The sequence below is a fragment of the Molossus molossus genome, unplaced genomic scaffold (genome assembly GCF_014108415.1).
Source record: "Molossus molossus isolate mMolMol1 unplaced genomic scaffold, mMolMol1.p scaffold_m16_p_32, whole genome shotgun sequence".
NCBI classification, from domain to species: Eukaryota; Metazoa; Chordata; class Mammalia; order Chiroptera; family Molossidae; genus Molossus; species Molossus molossus.
The window spans coordinates 692,930-717,692 of record NW_023425369.1 but is presented as its reverse complement, the minus strand read 5'-3'; the positions used below and the strand labels follow the sequence as shown (position 1 = coordinate 717,692).

Below are 24,763 nucleotides of genomic sequence, written 5' to 3'. Positions count from 1 at the left end.
TTGCCAGAACCAGGTAAGTCTGCCAGAGAGCCAGAGGGGACATATTCTGACTTCAGGTCCACAGTTGAGATTCTGTGAAATGAAAAGGAATCGTTCTTCTATATTTCTCCTCTAAGAAGTTAAAGTACTCCTTTGTAAACCAACTATCCCCTGCAGTCATAACAAACGTTAGTTATATCCTCATACCCCTTAGTTAAGCCACCTCAACTCAATTACAGACGTGTCATGTTGTATTTTCCTTTGGGGAGTTGCAAACTAATTTGATCTTAAAAGATATCTCCCGTGCAAGGAGAAGCAACTTTCGCCGGTGAGGATCAACTGAATCAATTCGGCGCCTAGGTCGTCGGAATCCAGCCACGTTTGCAAAAGGTCGAATCCGAACTCACTAGCCTTGACAACGCAGTTTAATTGTCACAGCAAAACCTCAAGGTGTCGGCCCCGCTAGAACTTTTGCCTAGGATCGGGCGCAGGCGATAGGAAACTAGACAGAAGGCCCACGTTTTCTGAGTGAAATATTATTTATAGCCAGGGTCTGAAGAAGCCAAAGCCAACAGCAGCTGAGCTGCAGCGCGGTGCTACCGCCATGCAAGCAGGCCTCACACCGCTCACCTTCACAGTCGGCCCCCGGCCGCCCCCCGGCCTCCTGGCCCTGCGCCGGCACCAGGTTAGAGACCCAAAGCCCGGCGCAGAGGACCACCATTGCGGCTGGGCTCGCGCACCACATGCTGAGCGAGCAGCTCCAAACGCCTCGGCCACTTGCCCCCACCGTCAGCTGCGACGCTACGGCGGGAAGCTGCTTCAGGACGCCGGAGAGCGGAGCTAGCCCGGAGCAGCTAGAACAAATGACGCAACTCCCTCAACCCTGAGTTCCCACTGGCTCTCACCAAAGGGACCAAGAGCCGGGCGGAGCAAAGGAGCCCTTTCCTCCCCCGTCACCCCCGACTGGCGCGTGCGCACTACAGCACACGCTGTGCCGCTTCGGCAGGGCAGAAAAAGACGCACTCAAGCTATTCGTTGACTGTATGTGCGAGAGGCGGGACCTTCACGCTGATTGGCGACAACGCGGGAGGCCGCGGCGTTTGGACCGGACGCAATGGGCGGGCGGGAACGTGAATTCTACGTGGTGCCTGATGGGGCTGTTGGGAGCCCGAGACCTGTAGCTAGAGGGGGACCACTCTTTACTGCAGCCACCGTCTCCGCCGCCTCATGGCGGCCATCGGAGTTCACCTGGGCTCCACGTCAGCCTGTGTGGCCGTCTACAAGGTGAGGGAGTGGGGGGCTGGGCTACGGGCCCAGTGTCAGCCACTCCGTTCTCGGAGTGCGTGCTCAGGTCCACTGGTCACCTACGGCGTTGTGAACGGCAATGTCATCGGCCTAGGAGCGTCGCACGGGGAGGCATTACTGCTGGGAAGTTTCGAGGCGAAGGGTCGGCCTCACCCCCAGCGACTCCGGAAAGCCAGATGCGCCCTGGCGGAGGGTCGTGACGACTCCGGCGCGCGAGGTCCAGGGACGTCAGGGCCGCAGGAGGCCCGGAGAGTCTCTTGGACGTCGTGGGCGTGGGAGGCCCGGGGGTGGGGGCGATCCTGGGGACGCCAGGGCTGCTGGAAACCCGGGGGAGGGGCTCGGGGATGTCGTGGGCGCGGGAGAGCAAGGAGATTGGGGCGGTCTTGGGGACGTCAGGGCATCAGGAAGCTCGGAAGGTCGGGATATAGTGGCCGCAGGAGGCCTGGAGGTTTCTGGACGTTTGCCGGGAAAGGGCGGGGTGGCCGCGATCTGGAACTGGAGCTGTTTATCCTGTGCAGCGTGTGAAGTGAGTTGGTGGTGCGTGGTCTACTGACTTGGCCTTTTGGGGAGTGAAGAGACCTTGACAAGGAGTTGTGGCCTTCCTCTCGTCAGTGGGGAGGCGGAAGGAACAATAATACCGAACTCCCCTGACACTAGTCTCGCGTTTAAATGTCAAAAAATGGTTTGTAAGGGAAAGCTGAAGGGTTAATGCCACTTCATCATATGTAGAGAAGGGAAGAAAGATGTAGGAGAAGGAAGAGAAGTAGAAAGGGTGGTGAAATAAAACTTATTATTGTCTATAGAAAGGTTATTATATTTGTTCCAATTATTGACTCTTCAGAGAAGACTGAAAAAAATGAGGCAGTTCTTTATTGAAATTGGTTTTACATAAAATTTAGGAAATTAATAGTGGCAATTAAATCTACAGGTTTAAAATATTGATAGAGCAATTTTTCTTTCCACATGTATGACAAAGTAACACTGGCCGTCATATGTCTGAATATGTTAATGTCTGAAGATGTCAAAAGAACTAATAGAGTTGTGTATTTTTCTCCAGGATGGCCGGGCTGATGTGGTTGCAAATGATGCAGGTGACAGAGTTACTCCAGCTGTTGTTGCTTACTCAGAGAATGAAGAGGTACTATTCCCCCTCATTTTTGCACTTTGGAATAAGTAAAAATTACATCCATTGTAATATATTGCTCTTTTTTAGGTTGTTGGATTGGCAGCAAAACACAGTAGAATAAGAAATATTTCAAATACAGTAATGAAAGTAAAGCAGATCCTTGGCAGAAGGTATGGAATAAAATATTACTTTTACATATGGTGATAAAAATGTGTTTATACATTTTAAGCATAATATAGAGCAAAACTAGAAACACCGTTTGTTTTTTTCTCATTGTTTTCTATGACTAACTTATTTCAGAGAGTACCCCAGTAGCCTGTTGCTTTTGATGATTAGTGTCAAGTCTTCTCAAAGATGAGATTCACTTAGACAGTTGTTTGTTGCTGACAGGTCTATTTGTATTGATAAATGCCAACATTTCTTTTGTTTGATAGTTTGTGTCATTCACAGGTGGTAATTTGGATTTTTTATATTTTATAATTTTTTTAAGTGAGGGAACTTGAAAAATTTTGTGGGAATTTGATAACTTCTTGGCACTGTAGTTGATTTTTGCAAATCTATTGCATTTGATTATAATTTATGTAGACGCTATCAGTTTTCTTTTTCAGGTCCTTTTATGACACTTTCTGGGAACTAACTTTTCCAGGGGCTTAACAAATTTAATCAGTAGAGAAACAACTTAATTAACGTCTTATGTAAGAATCAGGTTAATCATCTCTTGTAACTTTAATTAAAAGATTAAAGAGGCTTGCTTCCTCAGACTCATGTCTCCTCTAATTATAGATTACCATAATAATTAGGGGGTTTCATTTTCACTGGAGTGGTAATACTTGATATAGTGTTTTTAAGTTTTCAAAGTGCTTTCACATCTATTATTTTATTTAATCCTCTCAAATCCCTGTAAGATTGGTAATGCAGGTTTTATCCCTCCCCATTTATAGATGAGAAAATCAAGGCACGTAGAAGTTATGGTATTCCTAAATTAGTTAGGTAGGTGAACTAGACAGGACTGTAGTTCAGGACTTCTAACCCTTAGTCCAGGTTGTTTCCTTTCTTTGTTGTTTGGTTGAGAATTTAAACAGAAATTTTCTTATTTTTGATTTATTTTTTATACATATAGATATGTTTTATTATACTTTACCTGTGTGTAGTTAAACTGAACTTGAATTTATTTTTTTTCCTTAGGATATCTATGCACTAAGCCAAAACCTATAGTATTTTAGAGAATTCAAATTTCTGTGGTGGTGATGATGATGATAAATTAGTTGGTATCAAAGATGTTCAAATTATAAATTTTGAAAAAAATCAGGGAGTTATAGGTGGATGTTGAAGCTAGATTCACTCAGCAACCAACAATGTGTATTTTTTAATTGAACTTTTTATTTTGAGTAATTGTACATTCTGTTGTAAGAAGTAATACACAAAGATGCTCTATATTACTGGATTTACCACTCTCTCCCAATGATACGTCTTTCCAGATTATAATATCAAAACCAGATACTGACATTGATACAGTCAAAATATAGAACATGTCCACAGAACTATCCCCTGGTACCCCTATTTTATGCTGCTGTTTTGGGGCAGACAGTTGGAGTAATGATGCAGTTGTCTTCCGCTATATTATGCAAAAGGCTTCGTATTAACAAGAATAACTTAAGCTTACTTTTCTGGCCCTGAAAGTTATCTTTTAACGAAGGAATGCAATGGTGACAATCAGATGGGTAATGCATAGCCACAGCATGCTGCTTAGGGCAAGGATAGTGAAGGATGAGCGCCCTTCAAACAAACTGCTACACCATGATCCTGCTAGCTGCCTTGTGCTCCAGGTATTTTCCACCTCCGCCTCTCTACTTACAAGACAATGGTGATTTTTACAGACACACAGTTGTACCAGGTTTCAGCCTTGGAAGCATTCTGGCCTTTGTGGAGGAACTAGTCCCCTTGTTATCAAGCCAGTAAGGCCATTTTTAGCCCCAGATGCAGTGTCCATCCTGGATGAACTCCCAAAGTTGGGCTTTCTCAGTCTTGGCATACTGCCTGCTTGTGACCTACTTACAGGTAGCACTGCTTAACTTGCTGCCACAATTATCCTTACACCTGCCCTGTAACTCTCATTCCCCTGTGGCCTTCCAGCCAGAAATTTGGTCCTTGGACCTGGCTTCTCAGCAATTGTCCCTGAGAGGGAAGAATCCGTTGGCTCCTGGAAATAGACTGAAAGCACCCAGAGCTTCCCCACACCTTCAGATTTGCACCTTGCTGCCCAGGAGCTTTCTTCAGCTAGCCTTCCTTCCCAGTCCACTATGGCCAGTTCCAATAGCAGTGCGGGCATCCGGTGGTCCAGACAGGAGACTCGAACTCTTCTCTCCATACTAGGCGAGGCAGAGTACATTCAACGCCTCCAGACTGTGCACCATAATGCAGATGTCTATCAGGCTGTGTCTAAGCGAATGCAGCAGGAAGGCTTCCGCCGCACCGAACGTCAGTGCCGCTCCAAGTTTAAAGTTCTGAAGGCATTATATTTAAAGGCATATGTTGCCCATGCCACAAGTATGGGTGACCCACCACACTGTCCATTTTATGAGACGTTGGATCAGCTTCTCCGAAATCAGGTAGTGACTGACCCAGACAACTTAATGGAGGATGCTGCTTGGGCCAAGCACTATGATCAGAACTTAGTGGCCTCTGACACCCCAGGAGAAGAGGGAACCAGCATTCTGAGAGCAAAAAGGACTCAGGCAGCAGATCATCAGCCTATCTCGAAAACAGTTAAGGATTCAGATGAGGATTGTCAACTGAGAATCAATGACCAGATGCGAGAAACAAGTGACCTTGAGGACTCCTGGGATGAATCCTCAGGTGCAGGTAATTTCCAAACATGTGAAGGATTGGGTCCCAGAGTTACTTGGTTCTAAACAGCAGTATATGGTTGGATGGTGTTTTTTTTCCAGCATTGTCCCTGGTTCTGCCCCTTGCCCTTTTCTTTTAAAACCTAAATATAAGGGACTCTAAGTGTTTAAAAGCTATTACCCTAGGTATATAAGGTATTAGAACTCTTTAAACATAGAAGTACTCTTTAGAACCAAACTATTTTGGCATTATTTATAATGCGTACTTAGGCATTTGTGGATATAGAGTGGGTTGGAGAGCTAAGTGGAAATGGGCTCAGGAAGGCAAGGGATTTGGAGGTAAGATTACTACAGGCTATAAAATGTCCAGACCAAGGAAATGAATTCTGCCCAGTCCCTTGTGGAAAGAGGCCTTTCCAGGAATGACCACAGTTTTGTAATTGTTTCTCAACTCTGCTGCTGGCTCCATGCATTCCCTTAGCAGGAATGTCCTCTCTGCAACATTGTTGCTTTGTTTTTCAGGGTGCTCTCAAGGGACCCCCAGCTACAGCAGTTCCCACCACCTTTTCAGAGGTGCAGTTGCTCCCTGTCAGAGCAGCCCCATGACCAGACTGGGTGTTTCCGGTGAGCCCAGTCCCTGCACCAGCACCAGCCGAAACACTCCTGGTGTGGCCTCCACACAGCAGCCTCCAATCTCTTCCGGAGTTCCTTTTTCTGGTGGGGATAGGCCTTTGACCAGTGAGCCCCCTCCAAGGTGGGCAAGACGAAGAAGGCGGTCAGTGGCCAGGACTATTGCAGCTGAATTGGCAGAAAACAGGAGATTGGCACGAGAACTTTCAAAGCGTGAGGAAGAAAAATTGGACAGGCTGATTGCTATTGGTGAGGAGGCCAGTGCTCAGCAAGACACGGCCAACGAGCTCCGCAGGGATGCCGTGATCGCAGTCAGACGCTTGGCAACAGCAGTGGAAGAAGCAACTGGTGCTTTTCAGCTAGGGCTTGAAAAATTGCTTCAGAGGTTAATTTCAAATACCAAAAGTTAGGAACTGATTATAAAAACTGGTGGAAGCCCAGATCCAACACTTGCCTTTTGGTACCCTGGCTCCTTTTCTTTGTTCTCAGAAAAAGGAGTGGATGAGCCATTAAGTATGCAGAGGAGTAGGAATATACAGGCTAGTTGCTTTTTCGAAACTTCTCCACTAATTGAAAGACTTCGAAAATGTGAGAGGTAGCCTAATGGAAAACGACAAAGCCAGGTCCAGAAAGCTAATTATCCTTCGCGTTGTCTGCTATGAGGCAATTTAGTTTACCTCTCCACACCAGTTTACTCATCAGTAAAATGGGAACTAGGTAACGATTCCGGATCTGCCTACCTCACAGGGATGTTGTGAGGATCAAATGGCTAATAGATGTGAAAGGGTTTAAGGGTTTAAAAGCACTATACACATGTAAGTTATTAATGTATATGACTTGGGCTGAGGTAAGGCAAGGGTGAGGCACATTAGTTGACAAGATATAGAATTATAGTTGTATACCATGATGACCTCATTGCTTGAATATTTGTTTAACTTGACTGCTTTCTGAAGTTTCAAGTCTTCTCTCTTTTTTTTAATCCCTCTGTAGCTCAAGACTATAGACACAACATGTATTTGTACCTTTCTCTCATTTTTACTGCTGTGTCTCTGACATACCTACTAGTAAGCACTCAATAGTGAACCCATTTTTCCCTCCATTTTAATAGTTCTTAGTCTCTATAGGATATAATTCAGAACTGACAGAAAGCCACAATCGTGTTATGGTTCATATTGATAATCTGATATAATGAGATATTGGCTGTTTTATAAAATATTAAATGTAAGTAAATTCTTTGCATTCCATGTATGTGGATCCCCATGCATAATTATATATCTTTAAGTTTGGGTTGCTATTTGAACATCTTGGAAAGAATTTGAATTATATCAGTTTCCTAGGTGCTTTTAGCTAATGTCATTCTTTTCTGTTAGCCTTGTGTCTGTCTCATGTGTTACAGAAGACAAGCCCTAGAAAACGTCTAGGGTTATTTTCCAAAGTCACTTTTTCTCACTTGGTATAGATGAAAGATCACCTAGTTAGTGGCATGTGGTGGAAGAGAACAGTTTGGGAACAGTTAAGGGTGGTGTGAATAAGGACCACCTGCATAGATAACTCCTATTAGGCACAAGCTCTCAACAGATATTTTGTTTTCCCAAAAAGACACACCCTTTGGGATGTAGAAAGGTTGAGCCATATTTCCAATTTTAAATGTTTTTCTTCAATCTAGAGGCTGAAAAAGATATCTGGGCATGTTGGAAGAGGTTTTATATTCTGCAGGCTTGGGTGCTTAATGCAGGGAATACAAATAGATGAAGAAACAGTCAAAACAACAGTGGGAACATACCTGGAACCATGAATAGATGGCAAGCAAGTGAACTGCTCTGCTGAGTGTGTAATGGATGTAGGAGGCAGCTGGTGTGGTAGCATACACTGGAATGTAGTTAGAACTCCTGGGTTCTAATGTAACAATTACATTGGCAAATCATTTGAATTGTTTTAGGCCATTATATGGAGGGATATGTGTCAGTTATAACTAGGTAACACTAATGTAGGTAGGTAGACTTTTTGGAAAAACAGGGAAGTACTTGGTGAAGAATTAGGCCTTTACTATGTTAATCTATTAATGGTAGCAAAATACATAGGCAAGGATTTATTTGAGATAAGGGAAGTGCTAAAGTATAGAAGTGAAGTTAAACTTTGGAGGTAGTATTGTGAAAAGCTAATGGGTGAAGTAACCTTAATGTGAGAAATAAAACTAAAGGGAAAGATCTAAAAGAAGTGAACAGAAATAGGCAAAATATAAAGAGGAGGAAAGTTTTAATAAGGGGACGTTGTATGAAAGAAAACAAGCCCCGAAATCCTGCCTAAGCTGTAGGCCCAACCATGACTACCTGTTCATCCTTAGGTGGATCATTTCACCATTCTGTAACTCAGGATCCTCACCTATAACGTGGGAAACTAATAACTCCTGCCTACCTCACAGGATTGTTGTGAGGGTCAAAGGAACAGATGAATAAAAATGCTTTCACACATGGAAGACACTATACCGTGACAGTGGGAAAGAAGACCCTATAGCACATTAGTGCTGGTGTGTACCAGGTCTGAGGACCTGCTGACACATAAGGAAAGAGGAGGAAGAGAAAATGCCATTGCTGGTAAAGGTTGTGATAAAATGGTAGGATTAATGCTCTGCCTCCTAAAGATGGTGATGTAAATGAGGTGCTGTGTATACCAACCTCCCACCACCCTTTGTTTTTCTGTTACATAATTAATCCTGGTGTGGACAAATAAAGTTTTTACTTGTATGTAGTTGTGGGTCAGTTCGCTGCTTTCTGGCACTATCCATGATCATTTGTCATCACTTGCATTCTCTGCTTTCTGCTTTTCTGCTATAGTCTCCAGGGTCTTGCCTATACATGGCCCCAAGAGCTATGTGTGCTTTCTGTCTTCACATAAGCGAGGTCCTCTTTACATAGCAGTTGAGAAATCATTTTCCATTTTGAAGAGTTCTATAAATTCCATAAAATATCCTTTCCCAGCAAATATCTTGTCTGAGTGGTAGATAGCCTACATATAATGGGATAAATTATATCCCTGGTCGATTTAAATTCTAGTCTAAAAAAAGAACTCTTAAATGTGCACAAATTATAATATTGGTGCAAAAAAATGACTGGACACACTTCATCTTATTTTCTTACTCTTAAAATATTTGTCCAGGATATTGTCTAAATATTGAGTTTTAAACAGGGAAGAAGGGGAGGGTTCAGTGGAAAGAATATTAAACTTTGCATTAAAGATCTGGATTCTGGCCAGTTCTGCCATCAGCCATGTGACTTTGGGCAAGCTACTTTACCTGTTTTCTTCTCTACCAATTTTTAGGTGATAGAGAATCATATATGAGTAATCTGCAAGTATTCAGAGTTCTAAGCTGAATAAGTCTATTTTAAACACCTTTCGTTTCAATTATACAGGTTAGGGTCATCAGATATGCAATGGTCCTTCAGCAATTAGCTACTATTAATTTTTACCTCTTCTCATTAAACATTTAAGACTGGTTTCTAAACAGAATAGCCACAGCCCCTTGGACGAAGGGGCAGGGGTGGGAACCTTTTTTTTGCCAAGGGCCATTTGGATATTTATAATATTCTCAGGCCATACAAAATTAACATCTTTAAAATTAGCCTGCTGTATTTGGTCAGGCTAATTTGGTGAGGCGTGTGATGTTAGCTTGTATTGATTTTGAGGGCCTGTATGGCCTGCGGGCCTACTGTTCTCCGTCCCTGGTAGGAGAAGGATTTAATTCATCTTAATTTCTAGATGAAATTAAACCAAAGGTCGAACACCATTTCTGCTCAAGGGGCAGAAGTACTTTAATCATGTACCATCTTAACTGCCAGGCAGTCAGGTAAAGTGTGAACGAACATACTCTGATAGAGAAGATCTGGGATCAAGTACTCTGCCTCTTACTAGCTTATAAGTCATTGACTCTCTATGAACCTGTTACCTCTAAAATAATAGTTGCTCAATTACCCACTTAGGTACTGTGAAGATCAAGTGAGAGAATACATGTGAAAACACTTTATAGTCTGTATAAATTGATACTACTACTTTGAGCATCATAACACATTAATTTTTTTTTACTGCCGTGCACATTTATTTAGTACCCATTTTATATAGGACATGATAGATCTATCTACCTGTAGTACTGGGCACCTTTCCATATATAAATTTGTACTTTTGCTCACTCTTGATTTTGGGTGTCGATTCACATTCAGACCAAGCACAAGAGATGGTGTTAGGCATGTTGGTTTGCCCTTAGTTTGCAATCTTATCGCCTTTGTTCTTTTTATCTCAGTGGTTGGGTCTTTGGGATTATAGATGTGGAAGTATGTAACAAAATCAGTGATGTTATGAAAAATCACCCCCAAATGTATAGTATCTATTAATAGCAGCAAGATCAGAACAAGAGCTATTTACTTTCAAATGCAAAGATTAACACTTTAATAGAATTACTGTAATCGTTGTAAATATTCATCCATTTCATCCTATTATCTGTAATACCTTAAGTTTTTTTTAATATTAAGCAATTTCATTTTGTTAATATTTTTATATTCGGTGGTATTGAAAAGAAACTGTTCTTTAAATTTTATATATGAACAATACTGATTTTAATACTTAACTATCTTTTATCTTTGTGGACAGCTCCGATGACCCACAGGCTCAGAAATACATCACAGAAAGTAAATGTTTAGTGAGTATGGTTCTGTTATTACTTCCCTGTTACACAAAGTAATTGCTAAGGTGCTAATCTATAATGTTGGTTTGAAATTTTGTATTTTATTAAAGTTATTTCTTATTAAACACACTTATAATTTCCCTTATAGGTTATTGAAAAAAATGGGAAATTACGATATAAAATAGATACTGGAGAAGATACAAAATATATTAACCCAGAAGATGTTGCCAGACTGATATTCAGTAAAATGAAAGGTATTGAGAGAAAAATGTTAAGAGTTGACCTTAAAAAGTTAAGTGTGTTTTTTGACCTGGGGAGAAACAAATGATTGAGCAGATTAGTAGTAAGGAGACCTAAACTCTATCTTACTGAGCCACTAACTGGCCATGTGACCATTGTTAAATGACTGTACCATCCCTGACTTTGGTCTCCCCTACAGGTAATGTAAATAGATTGTGTTGGATTAGCATTTTCAAAACTTCTTAAAATGAAGTGGCCAAATAAATGCGATAAACAGTAAATATCTGCCTCTTTAGGATTGACAGTACACTTTCAAAATATTTAGGCAAATGAAGTTGGTCTGGTTTCATCACTTCAGATGAGGGCTGGAGCTGAGTGGCATTCTTTGGAACAATTTAGGAAATTTTGGAGTAGATTATATTATGAATTTACGAGATGTGAGGCAGCCCTTTAATGTGTTGAACTAATGTTATGCTATTTGTCTTTACATTAATAAAGCTCATTCTCAATGAAACCAATCTAATTTGGAAGATGGTGGAAACTTTGAAGCCTGAGAATCAGGCACATTAGAAAGTACCTACTTCGCCCTGGCCAGTTTGGCTCAGCGGTTAGAGCGTTGACCCGGGTTCGGTTCCCTCTCAGGGCACAGTTCCCTCTCAGAGCACGTACCTCGGTTGCAGTTTGTCCCCGGCCCTGGTTGGGTCCTGCGGATGGCAACCACTCGATGTGTCCCTTTCATGTCGATGTTTCTCTCTCTCTCCCTCTCTCTCCCTCCCACTCTATCTTAACAAAAAAAAAAGGAAAATTGTCCTCGAGTGAGGATAAAAGAAAAAAAAAGTACCTAATTCTATGTCCACAAATTACCAAAACCACATACATGATGTAAGAGAGCAAAAGAAGAAGATCAGCAGGGTGGGATAATCAAATAAACTGGAAAATCTTTATAGTGAGAAGATCTTTGATGCAAATTGATAAACCTCAGAAAGTATCACTTGACATTTTTTTGTCATCGGAATTTATTTTTATATTTTTTTAATATACAGAAACGGCACATTCTGTCTTGGGCTCAGAAGCAAATGATGTAGTTATTACTGTTCCATTTGATTTTGGAGAAAAGCAAAAAAATGCTCTTGGGTAAGTATAATATGGGGTTTATCTTATTTGCTTAAAGGAAAAAAAAATTTCACAATATCACCATGTAGTGAAAAATAAAATTGCATTTGAAAACACTTTGGGCAATAAAATTGTATTTGTAAATACGTGCGTATATAAATAGTATGGCAAAATGTATGTTAATGACCATTAATTTTTCCTATCTTGTATGAAATGGTAAGAGAACATAAAATTAGATACACCTTCTTAGCCATTTTGATTGGAAATGTTCTTAATTACCAGGTTAAGCTGATGTTTATGAATCACTTTGCCTTAGTTTTATGTAATTAGGATTTATGTTGGAATTATATAAAAATATGCAATTTTAGAATATGTTTGCAAGTATTTTTTCACCTTAGATCTTAACATCTAAACAAAAAGTTGCATTTAGTTTCTACAAATCTTTATGCAAATGTAATTGGTGGAATGCATGCCTCTGCTTTTGAGATAGAGTTCCACATGGGGCTTTGGCAAGCATCAGAGTTGCTTCTGGGGCAGAGAATAGCTTTATTTACTTGAATTTGTGTGGGATATTAAAAACATGCTAAAAGAAATCGGAAAATTGCAAAATGTATTACAAATTTGTCTTAATCTCTTTCTAAAGTGTGTAAGCCTGGGCATTTTTGAGAGTTTTCTTTTTCTTGTTCAATATAAGCTCATGTGCTGGGCCAGTGTGGCTCACTGGCTGAGCATTGACTCATGCACCAGGAGGTTGCCTGTTCAATTCCCGGTCAGGGCACATGCCCAGGCTGTGGGCCAGATCCCCAGTGGAGGGCATGCAGGAGGTGGCCAGTCGATGTTCTCTCTCATCAATGTTTCCATCTCTCCCTACTTCTCCCTTTCTCTCTCTCTAAAATCAATAAAGAAAAAAGTTTTTTATAATGTATGGCACATTATTTTTTTAGCTAAGAAAATAGACTTTGAACATTATTATTTTAAATGGAAAATGATTTCTTACAGAGTTACATTCATTTCTTGTGTTCTGTCATCTTGCTTCCAAAGATCATTACCATTCATGTTTTACTTATGAAATCTTACTTGCTATTGCATAAAATCTTTAGCAGAACATTTCTAAAATGTAGACTTTAACATGTTGTGATATTAAATTCACTGAAAGCAAATTGTCCACAGGGAGGCAGCCAGAGCTGCTGGTTTTAATGTTTTGCGGTTAATCCATGAACCATCTGCAGCTCTTCTGGCTTATGGAATTGGACAAGACTCCCCCACTGGAAAAAGGTAAGAATCATATTTTCAGCTTTAGGTTTTTCAGTACAGAAAACATTTTAGATTGTAGCAATTATATCAATAGAGATTACTATAAAATGCAGCAGTTTTAAGTCTGTGTGAATGAAAAGACATCAAAACCCTCAACTAGAGTTTTTCAAATAGGTGAGAAAGTTGTACTAGGAAAGCAGAGAAAGAACATACCAAGAAGGAAGATTGAGCTTATCTGTCCTTCTCTTATCACCCACACTTTGTTCCTATAGTTGAGATGGATTTGAAATTTGTAAGCCCAGCCACATTCCAACTCAAGCTAGGACACTTAATTTTAGTACCAGTTTCAGTTATTAAATGTGTTTATAACTAGTGAGTGAGTAGTTTTATATACATTTGTCCTAACAGGAGATGGCAAGAAATGCTGCATGGGGATTTGAGAATTCTTTTGATTACGAAACAGTAAAACATACTCCTCGTTTAGTTGTCAAACTTGTCTTAATAGGCCTGATATATGCATCTTCAGGGAAATTAATTCAGATGTGTTAATTTTCCTTAATTGTTTTGCCTCATTCAGATTTCACAGTTTGAATAAAGAAATTAATATGTATAAATCACTAGGAAATTATTTTTATGTAAACTAGGTAAATGTAAAATATCAGAAATTATGAATTTTGATACATAGGAAATTAGTTCCTAGTTTTGAGTATGTTTCATTTTTGTAGTACATGTTATTGCAGTAGTCATTTGGATGATTTAATACACAATTTCTATATATAATTATCTTTTAATTCACTGTAATCACAAATCTTTTTTTTATTTGAAAAGTTGGTGTTTTGAACTCCAGTTACTCAGAATGCAATTTTACCAGCACAACTAAATGAAAAATAACTTTGACTTAAAACGAAAAGATTTGGTTTCTAAGCTTAATTCATCACTAAGTGATGACCATGAACAACATTTTTTTTTTTAATCAAATTTATTGGGGTGACACTGGTTAACAAAATTACACAGGTTTTAGGTGCATAATTCTACAACACATCATCTGTACACTGTATTGTGTGTTCACCACCCCTAGTCATGTCTCGGTCCATCCTCATTTATCCCCCTGTGTTGCCTCCCCCTGGCAATCACTGCATGATCACGGACAGGTTAGTTACTCAAGTGAGATTTTTAGTTTCCTTATTTGTGACATAAAGGGATTAAACTAAGTGGCTTCTTAGTGTAAGAAGTCCAGCCTAGCTTTAAAATGTTGTGATTCTCTGCCTGGCCGGTGTGGTTCAGTGGTTGAGCATCAACTCATGCATCAAGAGGTTGCCGGTTCGATTCCCAGTCAGGCCACATGCCCAGCTTGTGGGCCTGATTCCCAGTGGAGGGCATGCAGGAGGCAGCTGATCGATGTTTCCATCTCTCTCTCCCTGTCCCTCTTTCTCTCAGATCAATAAAGAAAAAAAAATGTTTTTAAATGTTGTGATTCTCACATAACTTATTCATATTATCTTTTTTTTAAGCAATATTTTGGTGTTCAAACTTGGGGGAACATCCTTATCTGTCAGTGTCATGGAAGTTAACAGTGGAATATATCGTGTTATTTCAACAAACACTGATGATAACATCGGAGGTACACAATTTACAGAAACCTTAGCACAGCATCTAGCTTCTGAGTTTCAGAGGTGAGTATTAATGGATTTGATGATGTATTTTTATTGAAGTTTTCCTTTCGTTTTTCTCCCTTAATTTATTTGAAATTGCTCTGCTTCAAAGGAGGATGTGTTTTTTCCAATGTGCTGGATAGTTTTGTGTCTAGAGTTAATAATGTCTATCCAGGAAGACGTGGGGGAGCAGAGGCCAAGCTGCCCAGTGCAGTGTGTTTGGATTTTTCACTTAGTTTAAAGGACTACCAGACACTGAACTGTGTGAACTTGGATCTCACGCTCGGTTTCTTAATTCTTCGTGTGCTGCTCTTATGTCAGTGAAGGAGGGTACAGGCACTGAGACCTCATTACCTTCTGAACAGGTTTTAAGTTTAGGGCTGATGAAAATTACATTGTTAAAGTCACATTCCAGGGAACTAATGGAGTGTTTATTTAATTTCTAATCTACTACCACAAGGAATATTTTAGTTTTGTTACTGGGTGTTATTATTCCATTCAGAATTCTAATCTTATTTGGCATATCAAGAGCCAGATATCAAAGGCTATTTTGGACATCACTGCTCTAAAAAAAAATGTAACTGAAACAGTGTTTTCATCAGTTTGGCTAACCTATGTAAAAGTGTCTTGAAAAAGTGGTAATTTCTCATTTGTTAAATAAAGTACTATTTTTTGTTATAAAGGTGTTCCAACTCAAGGTAGAGCATTGTTAATTTTACTCCCAACTCCAGTTATGATACATGTTTAGAAACAGTTATGATACATTGATCACTGCTATCGAGCAGTGTTAATAATTAATTCATCTTTGAGGTAGAGGAACTATAATTTTACATATTTTGTATATGTCAAGTTTCTTGGATGAAGCACTTTTAGTTGTTTTTTGTTTTCTTTTAATGCTGGACAGATCATTTTATATCATTGAACAATGATTATGCTGCAGTTGTAGAGAGAGATGAGACTTGACCCAGTTACATTAATCTCCTTCACTCTCCCTTTGTCTCATCTGCAAACAAAATAACAGCTACTCTGCTTTCTTCAAAGTTCACCCTATAATTAAGGGTACAAAATGCAGCAATTCAGAGTATTAAGGATATTGGTTATGATTGTTGTTGAAGAGATTCTTCTCTTAATTACAGAAATTTTGGAGGATTGGAAGCCAGATAATAAAATCTGGTATTAATATGGCTTCATGAATTTCTCATTATCCTAGTAGGAATTATCCAGGTTTTATTTATAATAAATTCTAAATGACCTAGTAATTTTTAAACTTCAGAGACTATGTTTTTAATTTAGATCCTTCAAACATAACATCAGAGGAAATGCCCGAGCCATGGTGAAGTTGATGAACAGTGCTGATATTGCAAAACATTCTTTGTCAACCTTGGGCAGTGCCAATTGTTTCCTTGACTCGTTATATGAAGGTCAAGATTTTGACTGCAATGTGTCCAGGTAAAATTGAAGTTCAAAAAGCATTTGTAAAAATGTCAAGTGCATTCATGTCTAGGTGTGATTTTCTCACTTTGGGTTTTTTGTTTGTTCATTTGATATTTATTCACCATCTATAAAAGGAGAGCTTTCCTGTCTTTTCTTGTGGGATCTAGTTTTTTTTGTCAGAATAAGTAATTGTTCTCAAAATAATTACGTCAGTAGTGATTGCTTGTTATTTGAAAACATCAGTGTCTGAAAAGGCATCATAGATCTTTTAAGGAAAGATGAGAGGAGATTTAATTTTGAGATTTTCAGACTTCTCACTAAATGGCAGTCCCACCTATATGTCCATACTTTGTTGCTTAAATTTTATGTGGGGCTTGTACATGTTTCAATGGTTATTTACTATAACTTAATGGTTAACACTATGTGGTAGCCTGTATTCTGTCAACTCATTAAATTCTTACAACTCAAAGAAATAAGTGTTATTGTCCTTATTTTATCCCTGAGGAAGATGAAACATAGACAGGTATTATTACTTAACCAAGGCTACACAGCTAGTAAGTGATGGACCTGAGATTCAAACCCAGCCAGCTTGACCCCAAAGTTCATACTCTTTAATTATTATACTATACTGAAAATTTATATTTATCTTGGTTTCGTTTGCTCTGTCATCTATCATCAACATTTTAAAATTTTAATAGCTTTTATGACTTTTAGTAAACAGGTGTAATATGCATAAAATTGTTTTTAATATCCATATCTTTTACATAATCTAAAACATTGGTTACAAGTGATTTTACTTTTACCTAGAAAGTCCAAAGGGAAGATGTCGCCCTATTTTACATTGCAAATTACTAACAATAGTAATAGCTACCAATAGTTAAACTATTTAAACCTCCCCAAAACCTAACAGGTGACTTGGAAACATAGTAAAAACTTACAGAATTACAGCATTATATTATTTTTAGTATTGCACTGACTATATTTGGTTAAATTCTCTCTTCATCTGGCCATTGTAGTTCACCTTCCTCACTCTCCCTGGGCTTTTCTGAAGACTCTGGATCTGCTTGTCCAGTATAATAGCCACTTAACCACCTGCGGCCATTTAAATTTAAATTAATTAGAAACAAATATAAAAATTCCATTTCTCAGTAGCACTAGCCACAGTTCCAGGACTCAACAGTCTCATGAGGCAAGTGCTCACAGAAAATTCTACTAGACACACAGCACTGCTCTAGATCTTTTAAGAGAGATTTCAATCTACAACCCAAAAAATAGAAAGGTGGGCAGAGTGTCTTTGTATTTTTTTCTATATCCAGAATTCCTAACTTAGTGCTAAATTTTTCCAAGTACTCAATTTCTAAGTTTTTCCAACTATATGTTGGCTTATTAATATCAGTTACTGAGAATTAAATAAAATTTTTAATTTTCTGTTAGGAAATTTTGCCTTTATTACTAAGATTGCAACCATAAGGTATATTTTAAGTCTAGAGATAGCACAAACAAATTTAAAAAGTAGTCATCTGCATCTAAGAAGTTCAGTATAAAATTAGGGAGTACATTTTTCCTGAATATAAATTTTTCTTAAAATTATATGCTAGCTGTCCCGGCTGATTTGGCTCAGCGGTTAGAGCATTGGCCCGTGGACCAGAGAGTCCCGGGTTCAGTTCCCGCTAGGAGCCAGTTGCAGTTTGTCCTTGGCTCCGGTTGGGTTTGTGTGGGTGGCAACCACTCGATGTGTCTCTCTCACATTGATGTTTCTCTCTCTCTCTGTTCCTTCCTCTCTCCCTCCCACTCTGAAAATAAATGCAAAAATGTCCTCAGGTGCCCTGGCCGGTTTGGCTCAGCGGTTAGAGCATCTGCCTGCGGTCCGGAGAGACCCGGGTTTGGTTCCCGCTAAGGGCATGTACCTCGGTTGCAGTTTGTCCCCGGCCCTGGTTGGTCGTGCGGGTGGCAGCCACTCGATGTGTCCCTTTCACATCGATGTTTCTCTCTCTCTCTCTTCCTCTCTCTCCCTCCCACTCTGTACAAAAAAAAATGGAAAAAAAAATGTCCTCGGATGAGGACTAAAAAAGATAAAATAAAATAAAAAAAATGTCCTCAGGTGAGGATAAAAAAAAAAGTATATGCTAGCATTTAAGTTTTTCAGAGAGTGCCAAAGAGCTAAATTTAGGTACAATATAGTCTCAGATTATAAAGATACATAGAAATAATTTTTAAAACTTTAAGACATAAAAATAGCAAATACTTCCAAATGATAGTGATTTGGATCAATAGATGTATTGTTGGGACTGCCATACATTGAGTTTTTATTTTCAGGTTATGGAAAACCTATAAGTAGGCCATGGGTAAGAATCTCCAACTTGAATTTGATCTTAAATGTCTTCATACATTTGTAGATGAATAATTTAGATTCCCCCCCCCCCATAATATTGCATTGCTAGATGCTAAATAATCCTGTTTTGATCATAAATCTATTCTTAAGGGAATGGTCACATCAGGTTTGGGCATTACTCTTCATAAAAAAAGATGTCGTATTTAATTGTATAATCCTTTTTCTTTGTTTTGCTCGTGTGTGTGTGTGTGTGTGTACAGAGCAAGATTTGAACTTCTGTGTTCTCCACTTTTTAATAAATGTATAGAAGCAATCAGAGCACTCTTAGAACAAAGTGGATTTACAGCAGATGATATCAACAAGGTAATACTTTTATGTTTTTCTTCTTTATTTTAGGAGTAATTTCACACTTGGAATTTAGGAAATAGTCCCTTAGTACTGAAAGAATATTTTTATGAATTTAAATTTTTTCTTAGCTTGTGTTAGTAAGGAAAATTGACTATATGTTGATTAATAACTCTAGTGATATATATATATGTTTCCTAGCCAAAAAAACCCCACTAATTTCTTTTGAGTATATTTTTTAATATATAAGCAATGATTGACATATTTGAATGTTTGCTATGTGTCAAACAATATTTCTAAGTGCTTTACATGGATTAATTCATTGAATATTCATGAACTCTATAAGGTAGGTGCTACTATTTGTTCCCATTTTATAAGTGAAGGCACCATGTACAAATAAGTAAATAATTTCCTGGCGAGCGTGTGGTTAGTAGTAAAGCCAGGATTTAACTCTGTAGTTCCCGAGTTTGTCCATAACCAGTATACCGTACTGCTCCTCTCTACTGAAATAAGAAAATATTTTGAGACTTTAATTTTTACATTCAAATTTTTAATGTTTTCCTTTTTCCCAAAAAAATATTTATACTCATTTAAAATGTATGTAGCCCTGGCCAGTTTCTCAGTGGTTAGAGCGTCGGCCTGCGTTCCAGAAAGACCCGGTTCGGTTCCCACTAAGGGAACGTACCTCGGTTGCAGTTTGTCCCCAGCCCTGGTTGGATTGTGTGGGTGGCGGCCACTCGATGTGTCCCTTTCACATGGATGTTTCTCTCTCTCTCTCTCTCCACCCCTCCCACTCTATCTGAACAAAAAATGGGAAAGTGTACTCGGGTGAGGATAAAAAAAAAAGAGTATGTAAACATTTTTATTTTTGTTATTAAAATAGTATTTATAAGAAAATTTAGAAAATACCAAAAGGCAACTAATGTTATTTTAGAATTTTTCTAATTTAATTTGTATGTATAATTCTGAATTTTATTTTCTTCAATTAATATTATAATCAATTTGTTTCCCCATATTTCTGTAGTCTTTAATCAACTCAGTTTTGTGGTTGACAATCCTCACCTGAGAGTATTTTTTCATTGTTTTTTAGATAGAGTGGGAGGGAGGCGCGGAGAGAAAGCGCTCAAGAGAGACATCAATTGGTTGCTTTCTGCATGACCTTGACCTGGGCAGGGATCAATTCTGTAACCCAGGTACGTACCCTTGACCTGGACCTGGAATCAAACTGTGACCTTTTGGTTCGAGGGCTGATGCTCTAACCACTAAGCCAATGCTCTAACTGCTGAACCAAACTGGCCAGGGCATCAACTCAATTTTAAATAGATTCGATAGATGATTTCATTACTCTGTTTTGGATACCTGAATTGGGTTTCCCCTTCTGTCAGAACAGTGATGCCCACCTTTGGACCTCAGCTTTTATCATATTTAGGATTATTCCTGAGGATAGATTCCCATGTAAAATTTTTGTGTCAAAGAGTTTAAATAGCTTGAGACTATTTTTACTTTCAGTTACTTTTTTATGTTGAATTAACTAACACTCCTATCAGTATTATCTAAGAATATACATTTGACCTTGCTGGCTCTGAGTTTTATCTTCTAAAGAAAATTTTTCATTGAATAGTTGGAAAAAAGATAGGTTTTTACTTGATAGTTCATTGATTATTAAAGGATTATTTTTAATGTTTAATTTTGTATTTTCTTGTGTGTAAATGTTTATTTTATATTATTTGCCTATTTTATTATTTAACTTATAATTTTAACATTTATTTGTGCAGGTGCTTTATATAATCAGAATACTAACTGTTATTTGCTGCAGTCGTCTTTTGAGGCATGTAATTTACTGTTTAATTTTGGTCCCATTAAAAAGGGTATTTGACATATAGAAGTTTCATTTATTTATCTATTTAAATGTATTGGTCTATTACTGTGATTTCTTCAGCTGCTTCTAAGTTTATAAATTTTATCTTTGTTCAGATGTACAACAAATATTTAATATTTTCTTTTAATTTGAAAGTTTTTTATTTTAACTGTTTTGGTGTGTGCTATATGATGAAAGTGATTTTTAAATTTATTTTTGCAATTCAGTAAGTTTTTTTTTTTTTTTAACATTTATAATATGTCGGGCATCATGCTAGGTGTTTTGAGGTTGGGGCTGGATTAAGAAGAAAAATACTTGAGTATATAATGGTAGCAAGGTGGTGGTAGGAACTGAATGAACTTGGAGACAGACCTACCTGAATCAGAAGGCTCACAGTGTTAATAGTTCCAGAATGGGCAATTACTTATTTCCTGAGTCTTACTTGTTCTTTTTATTAGGAGGGAAATAACACTTACAAATAAATATTACAACTTATTCTACAGGATTGTTATGAGGACTAAATGAAATAGTGTGTGTGGCATGTTATAGGTGATCAATTAATGTCCCCAACCACTATGCGGCAAACCAGCTTTCTCTTTGGTTATCTCAAACACCATCTGCCTTCAGGCGATTGCCACTGTCCTTTCCAGCTTGCAAAATGTGTTAAAATTTCAAACTCAAGATCTCTCTTCCATTTGTATCTTCTTAAATCCATTTACTGTCAGTTTAGTGGATTTATGGAAGGGCACATAGATAAATTGATATACTCAATCCCTCCATTTTAACCAAGCTCCCAGGCTCTACAACTGTAATTTTAATAATGCATAGTATTTCATTGCATTGATGTACCATAATTTATAAAACTAATTATTGATGTTTGTTATGTAGGTTATTTTGGTTTTATAAACAGCAGTCTTTGTGGCTTTGTGAACATCCTTGATTTCCTGAGAATTAAATTTGGGAGTTAATTCCCAAATTTTAAGATTTAGTATGTATTAACAAATTGTTCACCATAAAACAACAACAACAAAAAACCAGTTTACTTTCTGAGTAGGTGTAAACCTTCATTATTAACACTGAAATTTTTAAAAATTCTCTTTATTCATACTTTTTTTTTCCAGAAAGCTTTAGAATTATTCTTCAAGTTCTTACATAAAAATCTCTAGGAATGAGCAAATCAGTTCTTTATAGGGACAGAAGTATTGGTAGTGTTTATATGTAATATAATGTCATCAGAAAGACAGCATTTGAATCATCATACCTGATGCACTGATGCTGGGGTTATTTCTACTGATGACCGGTTTCTTTTCCACACGTAGAAAAATACACATATACCTCAAGCAGTACACCACAATTAAGCTGGCTAGCAGCTATGTAGGACAGCTGGTTCACTCTACCGGTCCATTCTTCAAAAGAGAAGTATGTTCCCTACTACTTTTCTTGCAACACAGATTCCTCTTGATCTTTATTTCATTCTTCTTCTAGATTGAGAGATGGGTTTAGAGAATTTTAAAAGTTCCACATTGAACTTGCTGTAAGAAAAGCAAGAGCACAAGTGTGATTATAAATGGCAAATGCCCTCTAGCTGGTATGAGGGCCACAACAGGTCATGGTGGACCTGCCACCTTACAGTCAGGAGCTGTCCTAGTCCAAACGGGGCAGCTGCTGCACACCTGCCAGTTACTACCTTTCAGAGATGCACTCTAGTGCTTTTGGGACCTTTGACTTATTAAGAGACTCTCAAATAGGGATGGTTAATAAAATTTTTTATTTAAATGTTAGTAATTAATACAGAACTTTAAAAACTTTGCAGAGGTAAAACAGATCTTGCCTGATATAATTGGCAAGTTGCTACTTTGTAACCTCTGGTCTAGAGGGTTTTATTTTTTTGTTGTGTTTTTAGTTTTGTTCCTGGGCTATAGGTGCTTCTAAAATGAATTAAATACCTTTTCATCTTTTTAGGTATTCCAGATTAGTACATAATACATGCATATTCTCTGTTCCTAAAGAATTTACCTATAGCCCTGGCCGGTTTGGCTCAGCAGTTGGAGTGTCGGCCTGCGGACCAGAGTACCGGATTCAGTTCCCACTAGGGGCACCTACCAAAAAAAAAAAAAAAAAGAATTTACCTATAAACAGATTTTATCTGAAACTAATTTCTGAAGTGTTTTTATAATTTTCCTAAGTTTTCTTTATTGCTTCGGTTTTGATTTTGAGTACTTGATAGACCTATTACATAATGATTTCTTCAATATTTAGCATACAACTTTGCGTAATGATCTTATAACTTTTTTTTTAATCCTCACCTGAGGACATTTTTCCTTTTTTTTTTTTATTAAGATAGAGTGGGAGGGAGAGAAAGAGAGAGAAACATCGATGTGAAAGGGACACATCGAATGGTTGCCACCCGCACAACCCAACCAGGGCCGGGTACAAACTGCAACTGAGGTACATGCCCTTAGCGGGAACCAAACATGGGTCTCTCTGGACCACAGGCCAATACTCTAACCGCTGAGCCAAACCGGCCAGGGCTGGTCTTATAATTTTTAATATTATGTATCTTTTGATACTAAAATGTAAAAGTATAAAGAAGTTGTTTAAATTTAAATGGGCCAGTTTCTCCCCCCTTTTCTTTTTTAGTTTTTCTGTTTTTTTCCTTCCCTAGGATTGACAGCTAATTGTTTTATTATTTGCTCCAACTTCTGCCACTACCACTCCCAAAAAACTTTCTTAGATTTTTTTTTTGTTTCAAGTTGTGTTTTTTCTCTTTTCTAATTGGCTATGTTCTGCTTTTCTTTGTATTTTTTTCAGCCTTTCCAGGACACTTTGATTATTCTTCTAAAATCTTATATTGAATGCTAACTCATTTATTTTTTTTCCCCTAATAAAAAATTAACTACAGTGTTACTTATGAATAGCTTTGGTTTTATTCCACAAGCTTTGATAGATTTTATTTTCTGAATAATCTGTAATATTTTTTATTTTTATTGTTTAGATTCATGTTTTTAAATACCCAAGTTGTTAAGATGGTTTGATTTTTTTAAATAGTGGTTCATTTTATTAAAGTACTGTGAAAATTGTAGTTGAAAAGCCCTTAAAATCGTTATTTATGTTTGAGATATGTATTTTCTATTAAAATGTAAGTTTTCAAAAAAAATCTTATAATTACAGAGTAGATGCTTAAAGAGTTTATTTAAAACTTGCTGGTCATTATCAGCATTAATAGTAACACATTATTTGTACATTTTTACCATTTTATTTTATTTTATTTTTATTTTTTTATTATTTTTATTTTTCAATCCTCACCCAAGGATACTTTTTTCCATGTTTATATTTCGATAGAGTGGGAGGGAGGGAGAGAGAGAAAAGAGCGAAACATCGACATGAGAGAGACACATCAATTGGTTGTCTCCCACAGGACCCTGGTCCATGGGCAGATGCTCTACCACTGAGCCAAACTGGCCAGGGCTTTTTTTACCCTTTTATTTATTTTTTTATTGATTTTAGAGAGAGAGAGAAACATTGATGAGAGAGAACATCGATTGGCCGCCTCCTGCATGCCCCCCACTGGGGATCATGCCCACAACCTGGGCATGTGCCCTGACTGGGAATCGAACTGGCGACCTCTTAGTGCATGCGTCGACGCTCAACCACTGAGTCACACTGGCCGGGCCTTTTTTTACCCTTTTAAATGAAAATACTAAAAGCTAAGATTTCAGAGTTTTTGTGGGTTTTTTGTATAGTACCACTTATTGCTTATTAATAAAGCTTTTTTATGTCAATTATGAAAAATTTTAAGACATATTCTACATTTTTATACTCAAGGTATATTATGTGTTGGATCGCAAGCTTTTAGAGAGGACTTTTTCTTACCAAACTTCAAAACAGACCTTTTCGGGAACTTTGCCAAGGCAAAAATGCTTTTCTTTTTTTTCTTTGAATCCCTCAGCTCCTGTTCCTCATACCCTGACCTG

The 24,763-nt window shown here is 38.0% G+C and overlaps 3 protein-coding genes across 5 annotated transcripts in view; 2 read left to right on the top strand and 1 right to left on the bottom strand.

Annotated features, from left to right (window-relative positions):
* The window catches only part of CDNF (cerebral dopamine neurotrophic factor), a 46,572-nt gene extending 45,798 nt beyond the window's left edge, over positions 1-774 (bottom strand). The window contains exon 1 of the mRNA XM_036281201.1: positions 610-774. Within this exon, the coding sequence (XP_036137094.1) occupies positions 610-724 (115 nt within the window). The 5' untranslated portion in view covers positions 725-774. The remainder of the gene's footprint in view (positions 1-609) is intronic.
* A 341-nt stretch (positions 775-1,115) lies between these two features.
* Positions 1,116-24,763, top strand: part of HSPA14 (heat shock protein family A (Hsp70) member 14) — a 36,625-nt gene continuing 12,977 nt past the window's right edge. For 2 of the 3 annotated variants that reach the window (XM_036281197.1, XM_036281198.1), the window contains exons 1-10: positions 1,116-1,263; positions 2,342-2,422; positions 2,498-2,580; positions 10,528-10,576; positions 10,710-10,815; positions 11,845-11,935; positions 13,085-13,189; positions 14,680-14,841; positions 16,114-16,269; positions 18,847-18,949. In XM_036281197.1, coding sequence (XP_036137090.1) covers positions 1,207-1,263; positions 2,342-2,422; positions 2,498-2,580; positions 10,528-10,576; positions 10,710-10,815; positions 11,845-11,935; positions 13,085-13,189; positions 14,680-14,841; positions 16,114-16,269; positions 18,847-18,949 — 993 coding nt within the window. In that variant the 5' untranslated portion in view covers positions 1,116-1,206. The remainder of the gene's footprint in view (positions 1,264-2,341; positions 2,423-2,497; positions 2,581-10,527; positions 10,577-10,709; positions 10,816-11,844; positions 11,936-13,084; positions 13,190-14,679; positions 14,842-16,113; positions 16,270-18,846; positions 18,950-24,763) is intronic. The other variant, XR_004961973.1, reaches the window with a different exon arrangement.
* Positions 2,552-10,573, top strand: LOC118643235 (zinc finger and SCAN domain-containing protein 20). The gene is made up of 4 exons (XM_036281199.1): positions 2,552-2,580; positions 4,544-5,272; positions 5,779-7,107; positions 10,528-10,573. The coding sequence occupies exons 2-3, from the start codon at positions 4,711-4,713 to the stop codon at positions 6,294-6,296; spliced, it is 1,080 nt and encodes a 359-aa protein (XP_036137092.1). The 5' UTR covers positions 2,552-2,580; positions 4,544-4,710; the 3' UTR covers positions 6,297-7,107; positions 10,528-10,573.